The sequence below is a fragment of the Gadus macrocephalus genome, chromosome 16, assembly GCF_031168955.1.
Source record: "Gadus macrocephalus chromosome 16, ASM3116895v1".
Classification (NCBI taxonomy): domain Eukaryota; kingdom Metazoa; phylum Chordata; class Actinopteri; order Gadiformes; family Gadidae; genus Gadus; species Gadus macrocephalus.
In genome coordinates this window covers 23,847,432-23,868,641 of record NC_082397.1, presented here as the reverse complement: position 1 = coordinate 23,868,641, position 21,210 = coordinate 23,847,432, and the positions used below count along the sequence as shown (strand labels likewise).

Below are 21,210 nucleotides of genomic sequence, written 5' to 3'. Positions count from 1 at the left end.
TGGACTCCACCGTCGGTGTGTCAATATGTTTATTAACCGTTGTCAGTCGCTCTGGATAAAAATGTCAAATGTAAATGCAAATGTAAATGATCTCTGTTACCTGTTCAGCACCAACCATGCTGATTGGCTTACACCTGAACAGGTGGTTGATGAACTTGGGGATGAAAGAGCTGGAGACGAGAGACAGAAGAGAGCAGATCAGGTCAGCTTCATGGTTCATAAAAGCCGCAGGGGAGTCGGCTTGAACTGCTTCAGAGTATTGACTTTGGAAACATGTTTTAACAAGTTTGTTTTAAAATGATCCATTTAGCAACAAGGCGAGTGCAACCTGTCGGAAACGTAAGGTGTGTGTGTGAGTAAGGGACTTGTGAACTGTCCCTGTTGTACATGCGTTATTCTCTCTGAGCACCGTAACTGTACTGTACTTTGTGAACTTGATGCAGAACTGCGTGAAGTATTTGCGCGTTGAGGCCAGGTTGTCCCGGATGATGGGCACGTTCTGCTTGATGTGCATGATGACCGACGTGACGTAGGGACTCTGGTCCCCCACGTGCTCCACGCTCTGCCAGGGCATCTGGAGGGACAGGGGAGCCGATGGAGAGCAACCCATTAGGCTGGATGTACATATAAAGTTACACACAAGCAAGCAGTATTCACACGAAGAGCCGAGAGACGTCCTTTATGACATTCTGTGTGGGTTGGGTTTGTGTGGGTGTCCGTGTGCCGGGTGGGGCGGCCCTCTGCTACCTTGCTCATGGCGGTGAGAGCTGGGTCACAGGCAGCATCCAGGTCCTGTACTAGCAGCTGGATGCTGTTGGAGATCACCCTGAGGACCCAAGAGGAGACCACGGCGGCTTAGATGTAAACACTGGACTGGTTGAAAGGGCGGCAATGGCCCAGGAGATGGGGCGGGTTGACTGGTAAACGGGAGGTTGTAATTTCGATCCCCGGCTCCTCCTAGCTAGGGATGCACCGATCCGCTTTTTTCACCTCCGATACCGATACCGATATCTGAGGTTTAGTATCGGCCGATACCGATCCGATACCGATATAGAAAAACAGCGCGAAATTATGGCTACAAACTGTACGTTTCATTGAGGGGAAAAGACTGGGATCATGAGACTTGAATTTTTGGAGGTGCTTTATAAGGTTTGTGGTATAAAAGCTAGAAGGTTTAGTACCACCCCTCGGGACATTTACTTTGCATATGTTGCATGTAGCCGTGGAGCTTGCTGGCTTAGGTAAAGTGAAATAGCTCCAGATAGCAGATCCTTTTGCTCGCTCCATTTTGCAATCACTGTAGGCTCCGCACGGCGTGTAGCTTGTTTATGACGTCACTCACAGCGCACAGCATAGAAACTGAATAGATCAGCCAGCCAATAGATAGATAGATACACTTTTATTAATCCCGTGAGAACATTTTCGTGGGAAATGCAATTATCAAAGCAGCAAGGTAGTAGGAATAGGATTCAAGTATGTACATAAACGTAAAAAAATAAATAATAATAATAATAATATTATTATTTTTTTAAATATTGATCGGCCCATTTGTCACCGATACCCGATCTAGAAATGTCTTCAATATCGGTACCGATACAAATATCGGATCGGTGCATCCCTACTCCTAGCCTGATGTTTCCCTGAGTAAGGCACCCTGACTGCTCCCGACGAGCTGGCTTTGTCCCTGGGTGGTTGACTCCGCCGTCGGTGTGAATGTGTGAATGAATGGTTGTAAGTCGCTTTGGATAAAAGCGTCAGCAAAATGCCCTAAATATAAAATGTAAATGGTTGTTGGGAGTGGTGGGCTTGAGGGTGCACTGTATGGAGCCTGGTACTGAGAGAGGGGACAGTGAAACAATGGAGTGAACAGGAAAGGGATTAAGGGCTCTTACGTGCTGAAGGTATCCATCTCCCCAGTCAGGTTAATCCTCTCCACCAGGACTTTGTCCACCTTTTCTTTGAGCTTCTCCTCCAGCTAGAGGACACACACACACACACACACACACACACACACACACACACACACACACACACACACACACACACACACACACACACACACACACACACACACACACACACACACACACACACACACACACACAATTAGATTAAAAAAAGTATTGTATTGAGTGGATACCCATGATTATACAGAACAATTATTAATCGGCACCAGTGGACATGTAGAAGTGTCCTCTATGTGTGTTTATGTTGTAAGATGAAGCAGTTCAATGTTGCATAGTATTCCACATGAGTTGACTACATCCAGGCTGCGTGTTGCATGTTGAGTGTGGACACAATCAGTGAGGACACTCTCAGAGTGCTGTCACATTGAGTTCCCTACAAGTCCTGAAGCAACAGGGGTTTCAATACATTCTCGTTCCATGAATAAACAAGCAGGGGAGTGTGGTACATGCAATGCCTGTGAATGTACTTCCTGCATTACATGTGAGCTGTGCCTGCTGCGTGGTGGGCAGTCAGACATGCAGGGAATATGTATGAATGTGTAGTGAATATGCAGTGAATATGTAGCGAGTGTGTGGTGAATGTGAGGAATGTGTAGTAAATGTGTGGTGAATGTGTAATGAATGTGTGGTGATGAATGTGTACTGAAGGTGCACCCTGCCTGCTGCGTGGTGGCCAGGCAGTACTCGGCGGTGCTGAGGATGCTACAGATGAGGCAGAGCTCGTCCACAGTAAACTTGGCTGCCTCCGATCCCTCCTTCTCCTTCAGCAGACTGCTGATGGTGAGTCCTCCACTGCTGCTGCTGGTCCTGATGGGAGGGAGGGAGGGAGGGAGGGAGGGAGGGAGGGAGAGAAGAGAGGGTCCAGGGTGATTTCCCACATGACAGAGAAACCAATATTGGCTAAAGAACCAGCAGCAGATATGAGGAACTGCTGCATGGTTGTAAATGTGAAATATATTAGTGTGTGTGTGTGTGTGTGTGTGTGTGTGTGTGTGTGTGTGTGTGTGTGTGTGTGTGTGTGTGTGTTGAAAACAAGGCTTCTAATCAAAAACACTGCCTGCTCTGTGATTCGGGCCATACTTATATGGTAGGATAATTGTTATGGCTACATCTGTGTTTCGCTAGTGCAAGATGTAATTACCCCCCCACATACATATTTGCGGGAGATATTTCTGCCCATGTGTGTGTGTGTCTAAAAAAGAGGGACACACACACAAACACACAGAAAGAGACGGAGACAGACAGAGAGAGAGATGTTCTGATGTGGCCGATGGGCCAGAGATGTACAGCTGCTGGTGCAGCAGCCAAACCAGCTCCAGACCCCTATAGCATGCAAGCGCACTAAACTTGAGACTTAAGACATTAGCCGTTAGACGGAAAGCTCAGAAACACAAAGGGCTTCCTGGGGAAGTGAAAAGCTTGGGGTGTGGCACACTTATTTGTCAAAAGTTGTCAAAACACCAACAGAATGTTAGGTACCAAAACAGATGTACACCGATTAGACTCAGGAAGCCAATAACATGGGCTGGCTTCCACGCCGGGCTTTGCTCCCCACTGATAACTATTCATAGAATGTTTTCTCTGGTAGCCGAGGGGCTGAATGGAGCAAAACGGGATGTTTAATGTTGCTTTGAGAAATGTTCCCTTTCCATTACCCTTCATTCTCATAGATTTTATCTTTAAAGGCAGCTGAAATTTCGGTTGAAATTGTGCAAATACAAATTCAAAATGTGTCTAACTGCATGTTTGAATCAATGGGCAGCATGGCCACCAATCCCTACTGAAAAGTAGGGATTCTCCTTTTGACGACCTCGTCCCATTCAATCAGAGGTTTAAAACCTGCCCCCGTACAGTGCTGCATGTCCTTGCTCATGGGCATCTTACTTGGGCAGGTTGCCGGACAGGATCTTCCATGCGTACTCGCGCAGGTACTTCTGGAAGATGGTGGAGAGAGCGATCATGGGCTCCCCGGTGCTCAGCTGGGAGCATTGCACCATGCACTTTTTGTAGTAGACAAAGAGGTCGGCGCAGCTGGGCAGCACCGCCCCCCCCTCCTCGGGCCCCGCCTTGGGGGGCCCCTGGGCTCGGAGGTCCGCCACGAAGCGGTCAATCAGCTCGCCCAGGTTCCTGTGTGGAGGGGGAGAGATGATGGAGGGGGGGCAGACAGATATACAGATATATACACACACACACACACACACACACACACACACACACACACACACACACACACACACACACACACACACACACACACACACACACACACACAGACAGACAGTAATACATGAACAGACACACATGAGCATGTACACACATTCACACACACAAGTGAAGATATAGACGCACACATCCAGGCGCGTACGTAGACCCAGAAGTACACACAAAATCAGACATGTGTACACATATATACACACACACACACACACACACACACACACACACACACACACACACACACACACACACACACACACACACACACACACACACGTACATATCCACTCACATAAACACTCACACACAAATCCATTAAAATAAAGTGCCCCTATAAAAAATGCACTAGCCCGTAGATACCTTTAAAAACATCAACATTCATAATAACACATTGTTACATGGTATCCTCCCGAGTATCCACCCTCCCCACAACCAGCACAGGCCACAACCTAGTGACTGGCCGGCCTCCAGCAGGGCCCGGGCAGACCCACGGCCAAGAACACAACAAGCCGGCCACTGTTCTCCCCTGCCCTGTTCTGTTCGCTGGGTCTGGCTGGGGAGCCGCCTCGGAGCCGGGCTTGAAAAGGCTCCAGTGGCAGAATAGTTCAGCTCACTGTTTCCCAAGTCCCAAGGAAACCAACAGGGAAGAAAAAAGAGCCAACGCCCGCACATACACACACACACACACACACACAGGCGAGAAAGCATTACAGTTGAGAGATCCAAGAGATTGCAAGGAAGGCAATCCCACGCCTGTGCCCTCGTTCCTGGGGACACGACTGTGACTAAGAGGGAAAGGTCAAGAGGGTGGAAGAGATCATAAAAGCAAAGGAAAAAAAAAAATTACAAAGAAAGAAATACAGGAGGATGAAAAGGTTTGAAAATAGGGAGAAAGAGGGAGACATGAGATTACCAAAATAATAGAGGAAGGTAAAAAGAAGGGGAGGGGGAGAATTCTCTCTCTCTCTCTCTCTCTCTCTCTCTCTCTCTCTCTCTCTCTCTCTCTCTCTCTCTCTCTCTCTCTCTCTCTCTCTCTCTCTCTCTCTCTCTCTCTCTCTCTCTCTCTCTCTCTCTCTCTCTCTCTCTCTCTCTCTCTCTCTCTCTCTCTCGACAGTGGGGGGGACACACACATGCATATATCACCTTGTGTGTGTACACATAAGTACATACGTGTGCGTTTGGTGAGCCTGTGAACTGGTGACTGACCTGTCCTGGGACTCGATGTAGACGTAGAGGTGGGGTTCAAAGCACTTGGACACAATGCCGTGGAAGGGGTTGTCCGGGGCCTTGGGCTTCCTGGGCTGGGTGTGGGGGGGGGAAAGAATCGCCAGTGGGTTAAACAATGTGCAGTGTTCAGTATGCTGTCGCACTGTAAACCCATTCGCACATTCAGAGATTGCTGCTCACTCTCCCTTTAGCAATCGGAGGGGGGAAAGGTCACGAGAGATGGAAGCGGTGTTGAGCTGAGAGACGGAGCGGTGGAAGAGGACGAGGGAAGATTCCCTTTTAGAACACAATGGAATCTGTGGCCCATTGGACCGCAACTGGAACCGGGTGACCTCATCTGATCTGACCCAATCTAGTCCAATCTTACACAACCAAATCTAATCTAAACCAATACTATCTAACCTTACTTGACCTCATCTGACCTATCCTAACCTAATGAAACCGAATAGAATTTAACCAAATTCATCCTGGTCTTATAAAAATAAACTAAATATAATATAATTTAATTTAATCTCACCGAAATCGGATGTTACCTAATCTAATTGAACCTATTATAATCAAATGTATCTATTTTAATCGAATCGAATGTGATCTAAAATAATCATCTCATCTGCACTGATTGCCTACAGGGTGGTTCTTGTTAATGCTGGATAAAAAGAGTGAACAAAGCTTTACTTTAAATCAGTAGATGTATTGATCTGGCTGGAATACAAAAAAGATTCCAAGCTTTACTATAAATCAGTGTGTCGTCGTATCGCTCTGGGAGGAACACACACAGGAAACATAAAGCGGCAGATGGGCGACGACTCCGCCTTCCACTGAAACAGACGATGCATCCCACAACACACAAAGCAGCAGGAGATGAGAGGGTCGTTGTTAAAGAGTTGCAACTATCAAAGGTCAGAGGAGGCCAGGGGGGTCAGGGGGGGTCCACTCACACGGTCCAGGTCCTCCTCCTTCTCGGAGCCCGGGTCGTCCGCAGCCTCGTCCTCCAGGAAGGGGTTGGTGGACTGCAGGGGGCTGTCAGCCTTCTTCTGCTTTCCAGACCAACAAGGGGATTGTCAGAACGACAAGCCTCAACCAGTAAAGGTTAAACGGACTGCATTTATACAGCGCTATTCAAACCAGAGGCCACTGAAAGTGCTTTACAATATTGCCTCACATTCACCCATTCATGCACAATTTCACACACTGACGGTGGTGTCAACCACACAGGGTGACAGCCAGCTCGTCGGTAAACAGTTAGGGTGAGGTAGCTCGCTCAGGGACACCTCGACACTCTCGGGTACACACTAGCAACTTCCCGGTTACCAGCCAACCTGCTCTACCTCCTGAGCTACATGCCACATGCCGTGGGATGAGCATGGCTCAATTTTAACCATTAGACTCGATTGCAAGATGCAGGGTAACCTAATGGTGTTGCCGCTAACATCGGACCCCCTGTAACAACGTGACTTAAGAACATGAGGAGGCAGAGATGTGGAGGACGGGGGGCCCTCTGTTGAAGCCAGGGTTTCAGCGCACAGAGCTGAGCTAAGCTTTCCTTAATATTAACCCACCTTGACCTTTAGACTTTTAGGGCATTTGGCACGCTTTTATCCAAAGTGACTTAAAACGGTTCATAGAAACAGGACACGAGTCAACCATGCCAGGTATGGTTGTCGTAGGGAGCAGTTAGGGTAAGGTGTCTTGCTCAGGGACACATTGACAATCAAGTAGGAGGAGCCGGGGATCGAATTAGAAACCTTCGGGTTACAAGTCAACCTGCTCTACCTCCCGAGCTAAGCCGACCCCTACCCCAACCCCCGACCAACAGGCACTTTTATACAACAGCATGGACAGACCTTCTGTGCCATCTGGGTTTCACTGTAAATAAAGATTGCCTAACAATTTGTTGGCATTAGGGGATAGGTATATACATTTTGTATCTTGAGTGTGAGCGGCTGCTTGTGCATGTGTGTTCTTACCCCTGGGACGTCGGTCAGGGTGCATCCGGTGAAGCGCTTGGCCAGCAGGCCCTCAAAGTTGGTGGTCCTCTGGATGGCGAAGAGCAGCAGCTTCACCTCGATCTCTTTAGCCCGCGTCCGCATCACTTTGGCCAGCTCCACCCTGAGGGACACACACACACACACACACACACACACACACACACACACACACACACACACACACACACACACACACACACACACACACACACACACACACACACACACACACACACACACACACACACACACACTAAATCAGTGCAAGAGTGCTTCAAATGCTGTACTTTCTTGGTCTTTGATGTATAAGGTACATCTTATCTTTATCTTTACCAAGTTAGCCGCAGATCACTAATAAGTATCATGCACGTAACACTATTTCTATTTCCATTGTGATTGAGTGAGAGAACGAGAGCGAGAGCAAGAGTCCACCTGGTGATGTGGCAGAACTCCACGGCGATGCGCTCTGTCATGCACCACTCCTCGGGGAACATGTGGCCGTACTTCTCCTCATAGTCCACCAGCTGCCGCTTGAGCCATGCGTAGCGCCGGTCGATCTTGTCCAGCCATGCCACCTGCACCCCCACCCCATTGGGGAGGGGAGAGAGACAGGGAAAGACTCTAATGGAGCTGTAGCAGGTCAGCAGGCCGGCTGATAGAGGAAGGCTGAAGGGGATTTATAATGTCTATGTAACGGAGCTTGTCCCCATCATATATATTATATATCGTGAAGATGGTTAATTTTTATGGACTTGGATGGCACATGACATGATATTTGTACATATCACATACAAGATTCATACTATTCAACCTTCTAAGTAGGATTTTTTTAGCTAATTATAGTTGGATCTTGGAAAATGTTTTCCAGTAACAAAAGTTTATCTAGACATGTCCCTCACAGAGACGACTTTAACTAAGTGTTACTCCTAGTTCTCCAGTTCCTTCCATGCTACCCTAACTGAGCTCTAAAGACCATCTATTCTGTTGTTTGAGGGCCTGCCCGTCGCCCCGATCCAGCTCACATCCCCCTGATCTGCCCCGTACTCACGTCCTGGTTCTCCTGGAAGAGCACCAGGTACTCTGAGAGGTGTTGCCGGATGAACTTCTTGATAATCTCCTGTCGAATGCGGGGGTCCAGCACGTTAGCCACCAGACAGGCGTCCCTCAGCACATTACTGGGACCCCCACTTCTCTGTCCAGAGGGGAGGAACGCAGTACACCGCGGGTTTAGATCACAGCTCAGCTGGGCTTTTTGTGATGGCTTTCCAAATGCGCAAGTGCATCAAATCCAGCCGGTAAAGCAGTAGCATACAGGAGGAAGTATCAATATGAATAAAAGATTGTGATGTTTGCAGATGGCACATCAGTTTGTTTACCTTGGACCCTTGGGAGGGGAAAGCCTCTTCAAAATCAGCCAGGATTTGTGTTCCCAGCTCACTTTGTGCTGCCTTCACTCTGAACAGAACAGGGATAGAATGATAAGACACACTGGTGTTCTTCCCAGGAAGCCATCCTTCGCGGCAAAAGCTGGTATATGATGTGCTGGTCTGGGAAGTGCTTGTCTACGATGTGCTGGTCTATGATGTAATGGTCTAGGATGTGCTGGTCTAAGGTTTGCTGGTCTATTATGTGCTGGTCTGTGATGTGCTGGTCTATGATGTGTTGTTCTATGATGAGCTGGTCTATGATGTGCTGGTTTATGATGTTTTGGTCTATGATGTTTTGGTCTATGATGTGCTGGTCTATGAAGTGCATCCAGCGCACGCAAACAATAATGCCACCACTCATCTCAACACAACCACTACAGGAGTTATTATATTTGTGCCCCCTTTTGTGTGCGTGCAATGCATGCATGTGTGTGCGTGTCTATGATGATGCCCACAGCACTGGCTGTTAGAGACAGGGAGTTCTTTATGTGAAGCGAGGCCTCTTGTCTATTTCCTGGTGTGCCTGTCCTTGGCCGGGGGCCCGGTGTGTGGCTCCAGGCGGCTGGGCGACCCCCCAGATCAGCCAGGGCCAGCGGGACCACCACTAGAGTAAACACGCGGGCGGAGGAGCCCCGGTGAGGTGAGGGGGAGATTGATGTGGAGACCGATGCCAAGGGCTTGGCAGAGACCTCTGGCCTGTCCCTCTCTCTGCCTCTCTCTCGGTGAGGGCTCTCAAGGCCTGCGTCGGGTACATTATCTCGTTAGTGTGCCTGTGTGCGTTATTAAACAGTGAGGAGGTTGCTTATTATCCAGCGCTAATGTATTGTGTCTAATACCCCAGTCTAGTGTGACTAATACACATGCTAATATCCAGGCCGTTGTGGTTAACGCACACGCTAAATGTCTCCTCCCTCTGCGGACTCGGCTGATGGTTTCTCATTAACTCTCTAAGCACTAGTCCTGCACGGACGCATCTCCACCTCCACACAGCGATCATCACTGTGTGGATCGCTGTACGTTACTGTGGGTGAGGATCGCTGTGAGCGACTGTAGGTGCTGATCTCACTGTAAGTGACTCGGTCTGCGTGCGTCCGTGTGTATCTCACTCTAAGTGACTGTGTGTGTGTGTATGTGTGTATCTCACTTTAAGTGACTCAGTGTGCATGCGTGTGTCTGTGTATCACACTCTCAGTGACTGTGTGTGTGTGTATGTGTGTGTGTATCTGTGTACCTCACTTTAAGTGACTCAGTGTGCGTGTGTGTGTCTGTGTATCTCACTCTAAGTGATTTAGTGCGTGTGCGTGTGCGCGTGTGTGTGTGTGTGTGTGTGTGTTCTCTGATTCCCACCTCCACCCTCACAAATAGCATAACTCCATCCGTTCTGGTTTATACTGGGTGGGGACAGTGAGCCTGATCGCAAAAAGGGCCCGACAGGCTCCTGACTGATTACTTATTCGAAGGGGAAGAAATAACGAGCACAAACAACACTGAAGGAAGCGGTCCGAGTCTTCGAAAAGCGTGGTCGACCAAAGGCGTGTAGGTGATCTGTTGTAGGGTCACATTGATAGCGAGAATATTCTCAGGTTTATTCCTTCCTCAGTGGAAAACGTAACTCACTGCTAGAAATGTATTCTGGTAGGTACTGCCAAGTACAAACTGCAATCTACGAATCCTCTGGACACATTCTTAGTACTCACATAAACTCAAATTGATACGTTTACATCACTTTAGTGGGCTCCCTGAAGGGAACCCAGTCTAGACCATTCCTTCCGTTCACGTATTTGTATGCATGTAGGCGCTTATGCGTGCTTGTGTCTCTCTATGTGTGCGTCGCTCTCTGTGCTTGCGTGTGCGTGTGTGTGTGTAAAGAGGAAGTAAGTTCAAATATAAACAGGAAGCAATTTTCTAAATAACTCTTGATTCCCTGCCATATAATAGGTTTGGGAGCGGACCACCTGAAGAGGAGCCTATTATATCATTTGTGAAACCACATTTTGTGAAAGCATCGTGCTTCGGGAGGAACCTCCGCGGCCCACCAACAGCCTGCTTGCACGAAGACGGCAAACTAAAATATTCCACCTTTTATAGCGTGTAGATTGAATTGTTTCGCCAACCAAACAGGCATTGAGCTCAATCAAACAACTGTGTGTATATGTGTATGTGAGTTATGGTGTGTGTATTATGGTGTTTGTGTGGGGGTTATTATGGTGAGTATTTTGGTGTGTGTGTGTGTGTGTGTGTGTGTGTGTGTGTGTGTGTGTGTGTGTGTGTGTGTGTGTGTGTGTGTGTGTGTGTGTGTGTGTGTGTGTGTGTGTTCAAGCACCAACCTCTCAGACAGCTGTCTGATCTGGGGTATTCCCATGTACTTGTGGAAGTGTTCGAGCACGTTGACCACTCCTTGCAGAAGGTTGGCCACCTCGCCGTACTGCCGCTTCCTGGTCATCGCCCTGGACACACACACACACACACACACACACACACACACACACACACACACACACACACACACACACACACACACACACACACACACACACACACACACACACACACACACACACACACACACATTACAGAGCGCGGTGCTAGGTCCACATTGATTGCAGAGCAAATCCCCAGCCTTGGAAACTAAATGGCTGCCTCTTCTAATTTCCAAAAAGGGATTGTGGAAATGACAGAGGAGGGGAACCTGTCTACGCCTGTTTACACGCTCAAAATAATAACACTAATAGGGCTTGAAGAAAACGAATTGAACAAATGTAAATATTTGAGCATTTATTGTTCAAAGGCGTGCGTGTCATTTCCAGGAAGGAGCTTGTGGCAGGCTTATATTGGAAGTTGAACTGGCGTCCCACTGTGATGTTGTTCCCCCCCCATGACCAAAATAGCAGATAGGTATCTGCTATTATTTATACCATACACCGGTATATATATATATATATATATATATATATATATATATATATATATATATATATATATATATATATATATATATATATATATATATATATATAGGTATTTATATGTGCATGTGTGCAGGTGTATGTTTGTGTGTGTGTGTGTGCGCACTCTAAGGAGTCCACGCCCCCGGCCAGCATGTGCAGGTGGTTGAGCGTGGTGATGGAGGTGGTGAGATGGCGCTTGGCGTGGTCCAGCTGTTTGATGTCCCTGGTAATCTCCTTGACCTATACACACACGCGCACACACACACACAATGGGCCACAGGACGCATTGTTAGGAGAGAGAGAGAGAACAATGTAATCAGACACACAACAAAAATAACTGAGTAAGAGAGCAGAAAAAGACACACCCGTTTGTTGGTGAGATAATGAGTTAAACATGCCAGTTGAGGGTGTGCCTGCTACTGTTCGCTAGAATCACTTAACCAAAACGGCCTTCATGGGACCCCCCCTTCCACAAACACACGCTTATGCACTCATGTACACAAATGCAATCACACACACACACGTACACTGTAAACCTGCATTGTTTGTGACTTCCTTCAACCATCACGGACATGGCATTACTTGGGCGCTGGCATGGGCACACACAATGAAACAAACACATGCAAAAATGACCCCCACACACACACACTCACTATTGGAAAATAGTGAGTATATTGGAAATATTTCACAAGGGTTGGAAATATTTCACAAGGGTTTTTAGGAGCCCAACCAAATGTGTGCGTTCACCATTTGTTCAGACTTCTCTGCCTTGTCCTTGATGTCTTTGATTTTGCCAAATAGTTGCTGGATGGCATTCTGGGCCTCCTCCAGAGCCTGAAAGAGAGAGACCGAGACAGAGAGAGACAAGAAAGACAGAGACAGAGACAGAGACAGAGAGTCATTACTGTGAAGTTGGCATCAATATACATTTATATTAAATCAGTTTGATTTTAACTATTGAGACGATACAATTAAAGATCATTTCAGATGAAATGGAAAAACATGTTATCCATAACCAACAGACTAAAAGGCTGATTATGGTCCCACGTCATGCAACGCAAGGACCAAGCAGACGCATTGACACAGTTGTGAACCTATTTTGGTTCTGCGTTGGGTTTTAGTGAGCGGACCAATCACAGCCATTGCTGCTGCGTCTCCTCGACTGAGGGTTAAAGGTCCCATGGCATGCTACTTTATGGATGCTTTAATACAGATATTAGTAGGCCCCAAACACAGTATTTGAAGACGTTCCCGAAATTCAGCGGTGGTGCAGAATTACAACCACTACGAGCCAGTCGCACATTGAGCTTTCCCCAAATGCGCCGTTTCGGTGTCTGTAGCTTTAATGCAAAGAGGAGGAGAGAGGCGGGTCAAAGAGGAGGGTGGGGGTGTGGCCCTGAGGTCGCATATTGTGACCAAAATGTGCGATTGTGCGACTGAATTTAATTTTTTTACTGGTCACACATGTGCGACCAGTAAATTTTCCCTTTTTTCTTTTTACACGTTAAACGGGGAAGGGGCGCGTCAACGAATCCGGATTCTTTAGCAGGCCAATGAGTGTGAAAACGAAAGGGAATGGCTACCGTTAGTGGTTAATGTGTGGAGGGGGAGGGTCCTAGAGATTAAATATCGAGCGTGCGTAAACGTTTCTCTGAGCAAACTATTGACTCATTCTTCCGACCTTCGGCTAGTGTGCCAGTGCCAGAGTCCTGCACGTGTCTTATTTTGCAAACTCGCACCCGCCCGTACCCGCAATACTCAATACTCAATACTCAATTTTCATTTCCCTTCAGCACTACGTCTGGTTTTGCGGTATATTCCTGGGATTTCTCTGTCCAAATTTTGTGGACAACGAATTTTGTCCAATCAGCGAATAGAGGGAATGGCTGAGAACATTGACGTTAATGGAAATACAAGAGAGACGTCAAAGAACTGACGTGTTATTCGCCATAACACCAACAGAAAACACTTACAGCAAACACAAATTCATATTTATGTTAAAAAAGATTTTCATGCCATGGGTAGACCTGTCACGATAACAAATTTTTCTGGGCGATTAATTGCCCCAGAAATTATTGCGATAAGCGATAATATTTCAGTTTTTCAACTAATATAATGATAAAGTACACCCTTTCGAAGATCAATAAACTTTTATTTTTAAAGAACACTGGAACTGGACGTCTGGAAGACATTTAAAATATCCAGAATAAATTATGAAAACAACCAAAAACAATCTATTATTAACAAAAAATGCTCTTGAATAAAAACCAAACACCACCAAAAACAATAAATAAAATTGAAACACTAAATAAAAAGGATGTAAACACGATTGCGCTTCAAAAAATAATAAACATGTGTAACGCCAGGGCTCCGCCTCCCACACAGACCATGCAACAAGTGACTGACACATTATCGGGAAAATAAGCCCCGACAGGGCTAACAGGCGACCGACGCACAGCGGAGGTGTCTTGCTTCGCCCTGAAGGGGCTTATTTTCGATAATGACCAGCGACGTTCTATACATTATCCCGCTTATTACAAGGCTACTTGCCAAGACGAAAAAATTACTTCACATGGTGTGTCTTTTTACAATTTATTCGTTAGCAGCATTCGTAGTGTTGATCTGCAGAGAAATAGTCCGCCAAAGACGTTGACGTTGCCTAGCAACCGAAGACGCTGGGGTTGACAAGTTCCCGAACTACTATCTATACAAGTTAACGGAGCGTTCCACGGCATTGAGAAGACCCGTATAATTAAAGGACAATTCCGGTATTTTGAACATTGAGCCCCCTTTCTGGTTTGTTTAGGATGAAATAGAGTGGGTGACACCGAAATTTGAACTATTAGTCCTTTCTCGGGTATTTGGCTCATTTTGAATCGCTCCTGCCTGCTTCACAATGGTTGTCTGTGTGCATACACAAACCTGTCAACCCAGCAACCCTAAACGTTCGTTTTCAAAAATCTGCAAGTAACCGAGTGGTTAGTGGCATTCGTGAAGTTTAAAAAAAAAATATCGGCGCAATATATGTTTTCCATCCGTGTTAGTTGCTAAATTGAACTATTTTTTCAGATACCTCACAACCGCATATAAACTTCCGCACAAGGTCCCACTCCGTGCAGCACCTACTTTCGACTTCCGTCGGCATCTGCCTGCACTTCCCACAGGCACACCAGCCGCCCGTGATCCTGGGGGGACCGCTTCAGCCGGAGCTTCAGGCGCCTCCGTAGCCCTAGCCTCCATCTCACGTAGCTCCTCTTGGGTGAATTCTGGTTCAAAACGATATCCTCTGCCGTCAAAATCGAGTGCGTCCTCCAGAAGCCACCTTTCATAATCCATTTTCAGTGATTTTCTATGTGATTTTCCCTAATCCGAAGTGCTCACGGTACAAGACTTCAAACCAACGTAAACAGCCCACCTTTCCGGTTCGGCGGAGTAATATCATCGTGCAGTAATGAGTCTTCCAACTGAAATCAACTGGCGATAAATGTGCAATAAAACACGACAGAAACCATATATTGCGCCGATATTTTTTTTTTAAACTTCACGAATGCCACTAACCACTCGGTTACTTGCACATTTTTGAAAACGAACGTTTAGGGTTGCTGGGTTGACAGGTTTGTGTATGCACACAGACAACCATTGTGAAGCAGGCAGGAGCGATTCAAAATGAGCCAAATACCCGAGAAAGGATTAATAGTTCAAATTTCGGTGTCACCCACTCTATTTCATCCTAAACAAACCAGAAAGGGGGCTCAATGTTCAAAATACCGGAATTGTCCTTTAAGGCCTATAATACTTCTGTTTATGGCATAGATTTCTTCTCAGATTAGGCCAATAAAGCAATGATTTAAAAAAAGTGCGAATGGAAATTATTGCGGCCGGCAAAAAATTATCGCTCATTTTAACTTGTCGCGCAATTAATTGATTTATTGCATATCGCGACAGGCCTAGCCATGGGACCTTTAAATTATTTGGGAGGCGCACGTCAGGCCCTTGCGGTGGACGCAAGGAGGGTCCGCGAGCCTGTAACGGGTCCGTAACCCCCTTGCGTTGCGTGAACGTGGGACCATAATCAGCCCTTACCAGGTTGATGTTTACAGCCGATGCACCATGACCCCACTGCTGGAACTCAATCTCAAACAACTACCCACAACTCTCCAGAACGCACACGGAATCCCTGTGTGGCAGGCCAACATGACCCGACTGTTTTATGCCCGCATCCCATGGGGGGAAATATTGAGGTGCGTTACTGACTCTGGTTCACGTGAAAAACCATAAGGCAATCGCCCCGACGCCTTCTGACGGAAACGGGAGCCGTGTCCACTTGTAACGCATTAGATGGACTAATGAAGTGTACTGCTGGATATTTCATATTGTCAAGCCGTAAATTGGCATTTAAGCCATTAGTGTTAAGCTCCAACATAGTCCATGGAACAACCAGAGTCTGTTTTAACCAACATGTGGAGTAAGGTGGGATGCCACTGAGGTCCTCCATAATGATATGGTAAGTGTGTTGTTCTAACAGTCCCCCCAACACCCGACCTGATAGCTGTTTGCTTGCTGGTGCCGGCTGAAGCTTTTACACTGTCATCCGATGCCAGGGTAATTGGCAAACAAAGTTGTGGCAGCACAGACACAAGTTTGGCTCCTTGCCTTTTCCATGGAGACACACGCGTACACTCAAGCTTGAGTGCACGCACGCGCACACGCATGCATGCACATAGAATGCTAACAGCCGGCACCAGCTGCGCGAGGTATTTACCACTTTTACAAGCTTCTTCTAGACCACGGTCACAGAGAAACACACACCGGAACAACCACCCACCCACCCACACCCACACGCACCAACACAGACACACACACATATTGAATTCCTACACTGGTTGTCTAGCAATCTCTATAGGATACACAGTTTCAAAGTGTTTACGGGCTGTGATCAATGCCAATGGATGTGTCGCTTCTAGTGCTCAATGGTGCGGGGACAATATACGGTAATACCACCCATCCCATACTATTGCTAGCACTGGACAGCACTTTCCATGGTCATCTATAGCCTCTAGAGGCCAGAGTGAGGTGGTATCTCATCCACACGAGCCCATAGGGGCCTCCTTCTCCAACCTGAGGTGGAGGAGAGTTCAGGTCTTCACCACGTCTCTCCCCATGCACATCTGTTCTGATGACTCACTGGACAGGAGGAAAGCGAGTCCCAGGAGAAACACAACGAATAAAGGAGATTGGGGAAGCAGGCAGGGCACAGGTGGATTTGTCTCAACAAGGTTGGTAGTAGGCACCCGGATGTTTGGCTGTTAACACTGTGTCTTCAGGCAGGGTGCTATTCAACATGAAGGTGGGATACCCGTTAGTCCTTCAAGAGAAGACCCTGATCAGAGATTTACACGTGACGGCAGCACGTCGCCCTGGAGGGTAGAGCTGCTACTGCTTCTACCACTGGTACAAGTGATTAAGTTCCTCTGAAAAGATGTGATAAGAGCAGATAACTTCTGGATGCCCTCGTCACTGTGCAATCATATCCTCGCCCCCTGAGCTCCCCTATGACCAGGGAGTGTTGGGCAAAACAATACAGAGCACATGAACCAGGTGCTCCAGTGTGCTTTGATGAGCTCTAGGTAATGAGGAAGATGGCTCCCGTCACTGATCAATACATCCTGTCTCCTTTACTTCTTTGTAGCGGCTAAAATCCAGACTGTAGAGTCGCTCACCAGCTTCCGCAAAGGACTCATGACTCACTTCACTAAAAAAAAAAATAACGTACTTGCTACACAACTAAGTACTTAGTTGTGTAGCATCTTATCCTAGTTATGTTTTTTGTGTACGGGAAATGGGTTAACCTTGTGATTGTTAGTGCTTGGCACTTGGTTCTATCAAAATCCTTACTGTACTGACAGCGACATATTGTTGTTTCTCCTTCTTCTGACAAATGTACTTAATGTAAGTCGCTTCGGATAAAAGCATCTGCTTAAATGCCCTTAATGTAAATGTAAGACCGAGGGCCAAGTAGAGTAGTAACGTTTGGACTACCCCCATTATAACAAAAATAAAAATCCCCAAAATATTGAAAGTCTATGAAAGTCGTTATTTCTTTTAATTACTTGCCATGGTATCCCTGTAAATATGGTAATAGGGTTACCCGTGGATAAGACACTGGTAGGAAGGTCGGTTGGAAGATCACAGGTGCGTGTCAGTCATGCATATTTAATGAGAATGTTTGCAAATGGGTTACAACACACATTTCCGAAGACACCCAATCTGCACCTGACCCTCCGTTTTCTCCATCTGTCTCTTTACAGCTCCCTCCTTCTCTCTCGCCCTCCGTCTCTCTCTCTTGCATTCTGTCCTTTAATCTCATCTCAACAACTCTGTATTTTAATAAACGTTTCACTTTCCACTTCCCAAAAAATAGAAACAAGAACTTTTACCGCAGAGAAGAGTTTGTAAAAGCTCGGGTTTTGTCGAGGAAAAATGAATGTGTGATGACGAGTGTGTGAGACTGCATAATGTCCGCCGTCTGTTGGGGATTAAGTCGGTCTCGGCAACCAAACAGTAGCTAAGTGGGACTGACAGGACCACTGGACCAGACACACTGTGACAATATGTAGCCTGCCCTCCTCTCCATTCATAAACACCCACGGCCCGCATCCCCCCCTAGGCCCAGCCCCATCAGGTGTCATATTACCGGGACCGCCGCTCCCTTCTGACACACCAGCACCGAGGAAAAGAGGCGAGACGTTGTAAGGCCCGGATTTAAAAAAGGGATTCTCTGTATATTTACGGCAGGGAATTCGGTTCCCTGCCTGTGGTTTCCATGCACAAGGGCGGCCTAACATGATGGCAGATATCTGAGTCATCTTATCCTTTTCCATGGTACTGGTAGTGCAAGACGGAAAGAGATTATGCAGGAGAAAGAGCGAGCGTTGTCTGGGTCAAAGGAAACCGTTGACGCCGTTTGTTTTTAACCAAATACGAGGTTTGTTCTGTGAGGCACAGACATCGAGTCTGGTGGCGTGCGTCTGTGTGGACCCAACAATCAGGCATTTTCATAGTCATAGGTTTATTTGTTTCGTTCAACAGATCTTTGAGTCTATAAAATGTCATGAATATGTAAAACATATAGGCAAATGCACGTTACAAGTTTATTATAAGTTGAGCCTAATGTGGTGTCTTAAATTGAACTGTTTGGTCTGACTCGCAGCCAAAAAAAGGTCAAGTATTTATCATCAAAAACAGAGGAAAGCAACCAAATATGTTCAATTTATGAAGCCAAGAACAGCTTATTCTACTTGATGAACTTATTCTACCTGATAAGGGACCAAAGTAGTTGAGTATTCTAAAAATTATAACCACAAATCTGAATTTTTTAACAAATCAATTATATACTCCTTATTGCAGCACTAATATCAACAAAATAAAATCATTGCAGAGGAACTATTTATCTCCAATGATGTATGAGGCAATCGTTATATATTGATAATAAGGCCCCGTTTACACGAGGACGCTTGCGGGTAAAAACAACAAAATATTTTATCGGAAGTGCCTTTCGTTTAGACGGTGACAGCGTTTTTGGGGCATGAAAACGCAAAAGTTGAAAACGCTCCGCCGTAGCATTTCCATCTACACTGCCAAGACGCAAAAACACTGCTCAGATCTGCTCACGTCATGCACGCGTTTACGTCACATACATGTGCCAGTACAAAGAAATAAACAAACATGTCAGATTACCGTAATTTTCGGACTATAAGCCGCGCCTTTTTTCCCATTTTTAGATTCTGCGGTTTATATAACGGTGCGGCTAATCTATGGATTTTTAAAGCTAACGGCCACTCGGAAAATTAGTATTCGAAGCTTAAATCAGTATTCGGAGCTTCGTTCCTTTTTTCCACGTACGAGACGTTACCAGAGCGAGGGAGGCAAACTATAAGCGTCAGCGACACCAAGCAGAGAAGCGAGAGAGGTGGAGGAAGAATAGATATCTTGTTTCCCTTTACTTTGTAACACAACATTAGCGGGATCTCGGGAGGAAAAGTAATACTTAGCGAAATGCTAACGTTTGCTTAGTTGTTTGTTTACGTTCGCTGTACAGCGCAGCGCCAATCAACTGGGACTGGCTTGCTGCAGAGCGTGAGCATCTTGGGAACGGAACAACAGCTGTTCGCTTTCACAGGGGAAAACTAAGGAACTTCAACCTACTTAGGCCTACTAATTAAGGTTCAAAAGCTATTAAATCTTCAACAAAATATGCAGATACTGTCAAAATCGGTTCCAGGGAATATATAGGGATTATTAGTATTCAAAGTAGTATTCGAAGGCTGAAAAATGGCATTTGGGCCAGCGCTAATGGTAATTAAACATTAAATCACCTGCGGCTTATAGTCTAGTGCGGCTTATATATGTACACTTTAGGGCTGTCACTTTTTATTCGAAGTTCGAATATTCGTTCGAAGGTGGGGTGAAAAATTCGAATTCGAAGTGTAATTCTCCATTCGAACTGTAAAAATGCGCTATAAAGAAGAGAGCGGCGAGTGGCTTCTCCTCAATAAAGCGGCCCTCCTGGATCCCCGCTTCTCCCGGTTAGTCCACCTTTCCCCTGCACAGAAACATCTCGTGACTGAAAGCCTCTCACACGAGCTCACTGAAACGGAGACCGACACTGATCGTCGCACACGACAGGGAGAAAAGTCCGCTGCTGCGCTGGGCGCGATGGGCAGCCTGTTTGGGGACTTATACAGCACGGCTGACAGAAGCAGCTGCAACGGTAACGGAGAGCTGCGAGACTACTTGTAATTTTCTTTCCGTAAGGAATAAAACGAGCAGCATGCCGTGTTGGAGGTCGGCCTCACAGATTGTTCGTTTATATAGGCTGCGACGCTGCGTGCCATGGACGACATGCGCTCCGCATATCGCGCTCCGAGCAGTTATTGTTAATGTGTAAAAGACAGCCGCACTTGTGTGTCGGAGCTTCCTCTTGTTGTGTTTACAAATGTGTTATCAAAGATGTGTTTTTATCCTGTGCTGTTATGAATTCAGTAGGTATACGTGATTTCCACAAGAAATCGTGTCGTGTTCTATGGGGGGGGGGGGGTCTCGAATGTATTCGAATGTATTCGAATTAATTATGGACATTCGAAATTCGTTCGAATTTCATTTTTGGAAAAAGTGACAGCCCTAGTACACTTCATTCAATTTAGCTGCTGCGGCTTATACTCCGGTGCGCCTTATAGTGCGGAAAATACGGTATTTCCATGCGTCGGACCTTCAAGCTGCTCTGGCAGCTCTAACAAGCATACAGGAGTCTTTCCACGAAATGTACAGGATATGTACAGATAGTATTACTGAACAGTGAAGGATCTTTTTGGTATTTGCGGCACGGATAAGAGAAGAAGCAAGATTCTACGCATTGCGCTCAGACATGGCGGTTTTG

General features: G+C 46.5%; 1 protein-coding gene and 1 long non-coding RNA gene across 3 annotated transcripts in view; one reads left to right on the top strand and one right to left on the bottom strand.

Annotated features, from left to right (window-relative positions):
• LOC132475275 (uncharacterized) overlaps positions 1-21,210 on the top strand; it is a 206,464-nt gene that overhangs the window by 81,407 nt on the left and 103,847 nt on the right. The gene's annotated exons all lie outside the window — the stretch shown is intronic.
• Positions 1-21,210, bottom strand: part of vps53 (VPS53 subunit of GARP complex) — a 29,727-nt gene that overhangs the window by 4,775 nt on the left and 3,742 nt on the right. Inside the window, exons 5-19 of one of the 2 annotated variants that reach the window (XM_060076312.1) lie at positions 12,522-12,608; positions 11,899-12,014; positions 11,154-11,273; positions 8,776-8,854; positions 8,448-8,591; positions 7,832-7,974; positions 7,379-7,520; positions 6,350-6,448; positions 5,391-5,485; positions 3,852-4,094; positions 2,627-2,774; positions 1,893-1,975; positions 748-826; positions 426-574; positions 101-170 (exon numbers count right to left, since the gene is read on the bottom strand). In XM_060076312.1, the coding sequence (XP_059932295.1) occupies positions 101-170; positions 426-574; positions 748-826; positions 1,893-1,975; positions 2,627-2,774; positions 3,852-4,094; positions 5,391-5,485; positions 6,350-6,448; positions 7,379-7,520; positions 7,832-7,974; positions 8,448-8,591; positions 8,776-8,854; positions 11,154-11,273; positions 11,899-12,014; positions 12,522-12,608 (1,797 nt within the window). The remainder of the gene's footprint in view (positions 1-100; positions 171-425; positions 575-747; positions 827-1,892; positions 1,976-2,626; positions 2,775-3,851; positions 4,095-5,390; positions 5,486-6,349; positions 6,449-7,378; positions 7,521-7,831; positions 7,975-8,447; positions 8,592-8,775; positions 8,855-11,153; positions 11,274-11,898; positions 12,015-12,521; positions 12,609-21,210) is intronic. The other variant, XM_060076313.1, reaches the window with a different exon arrangement.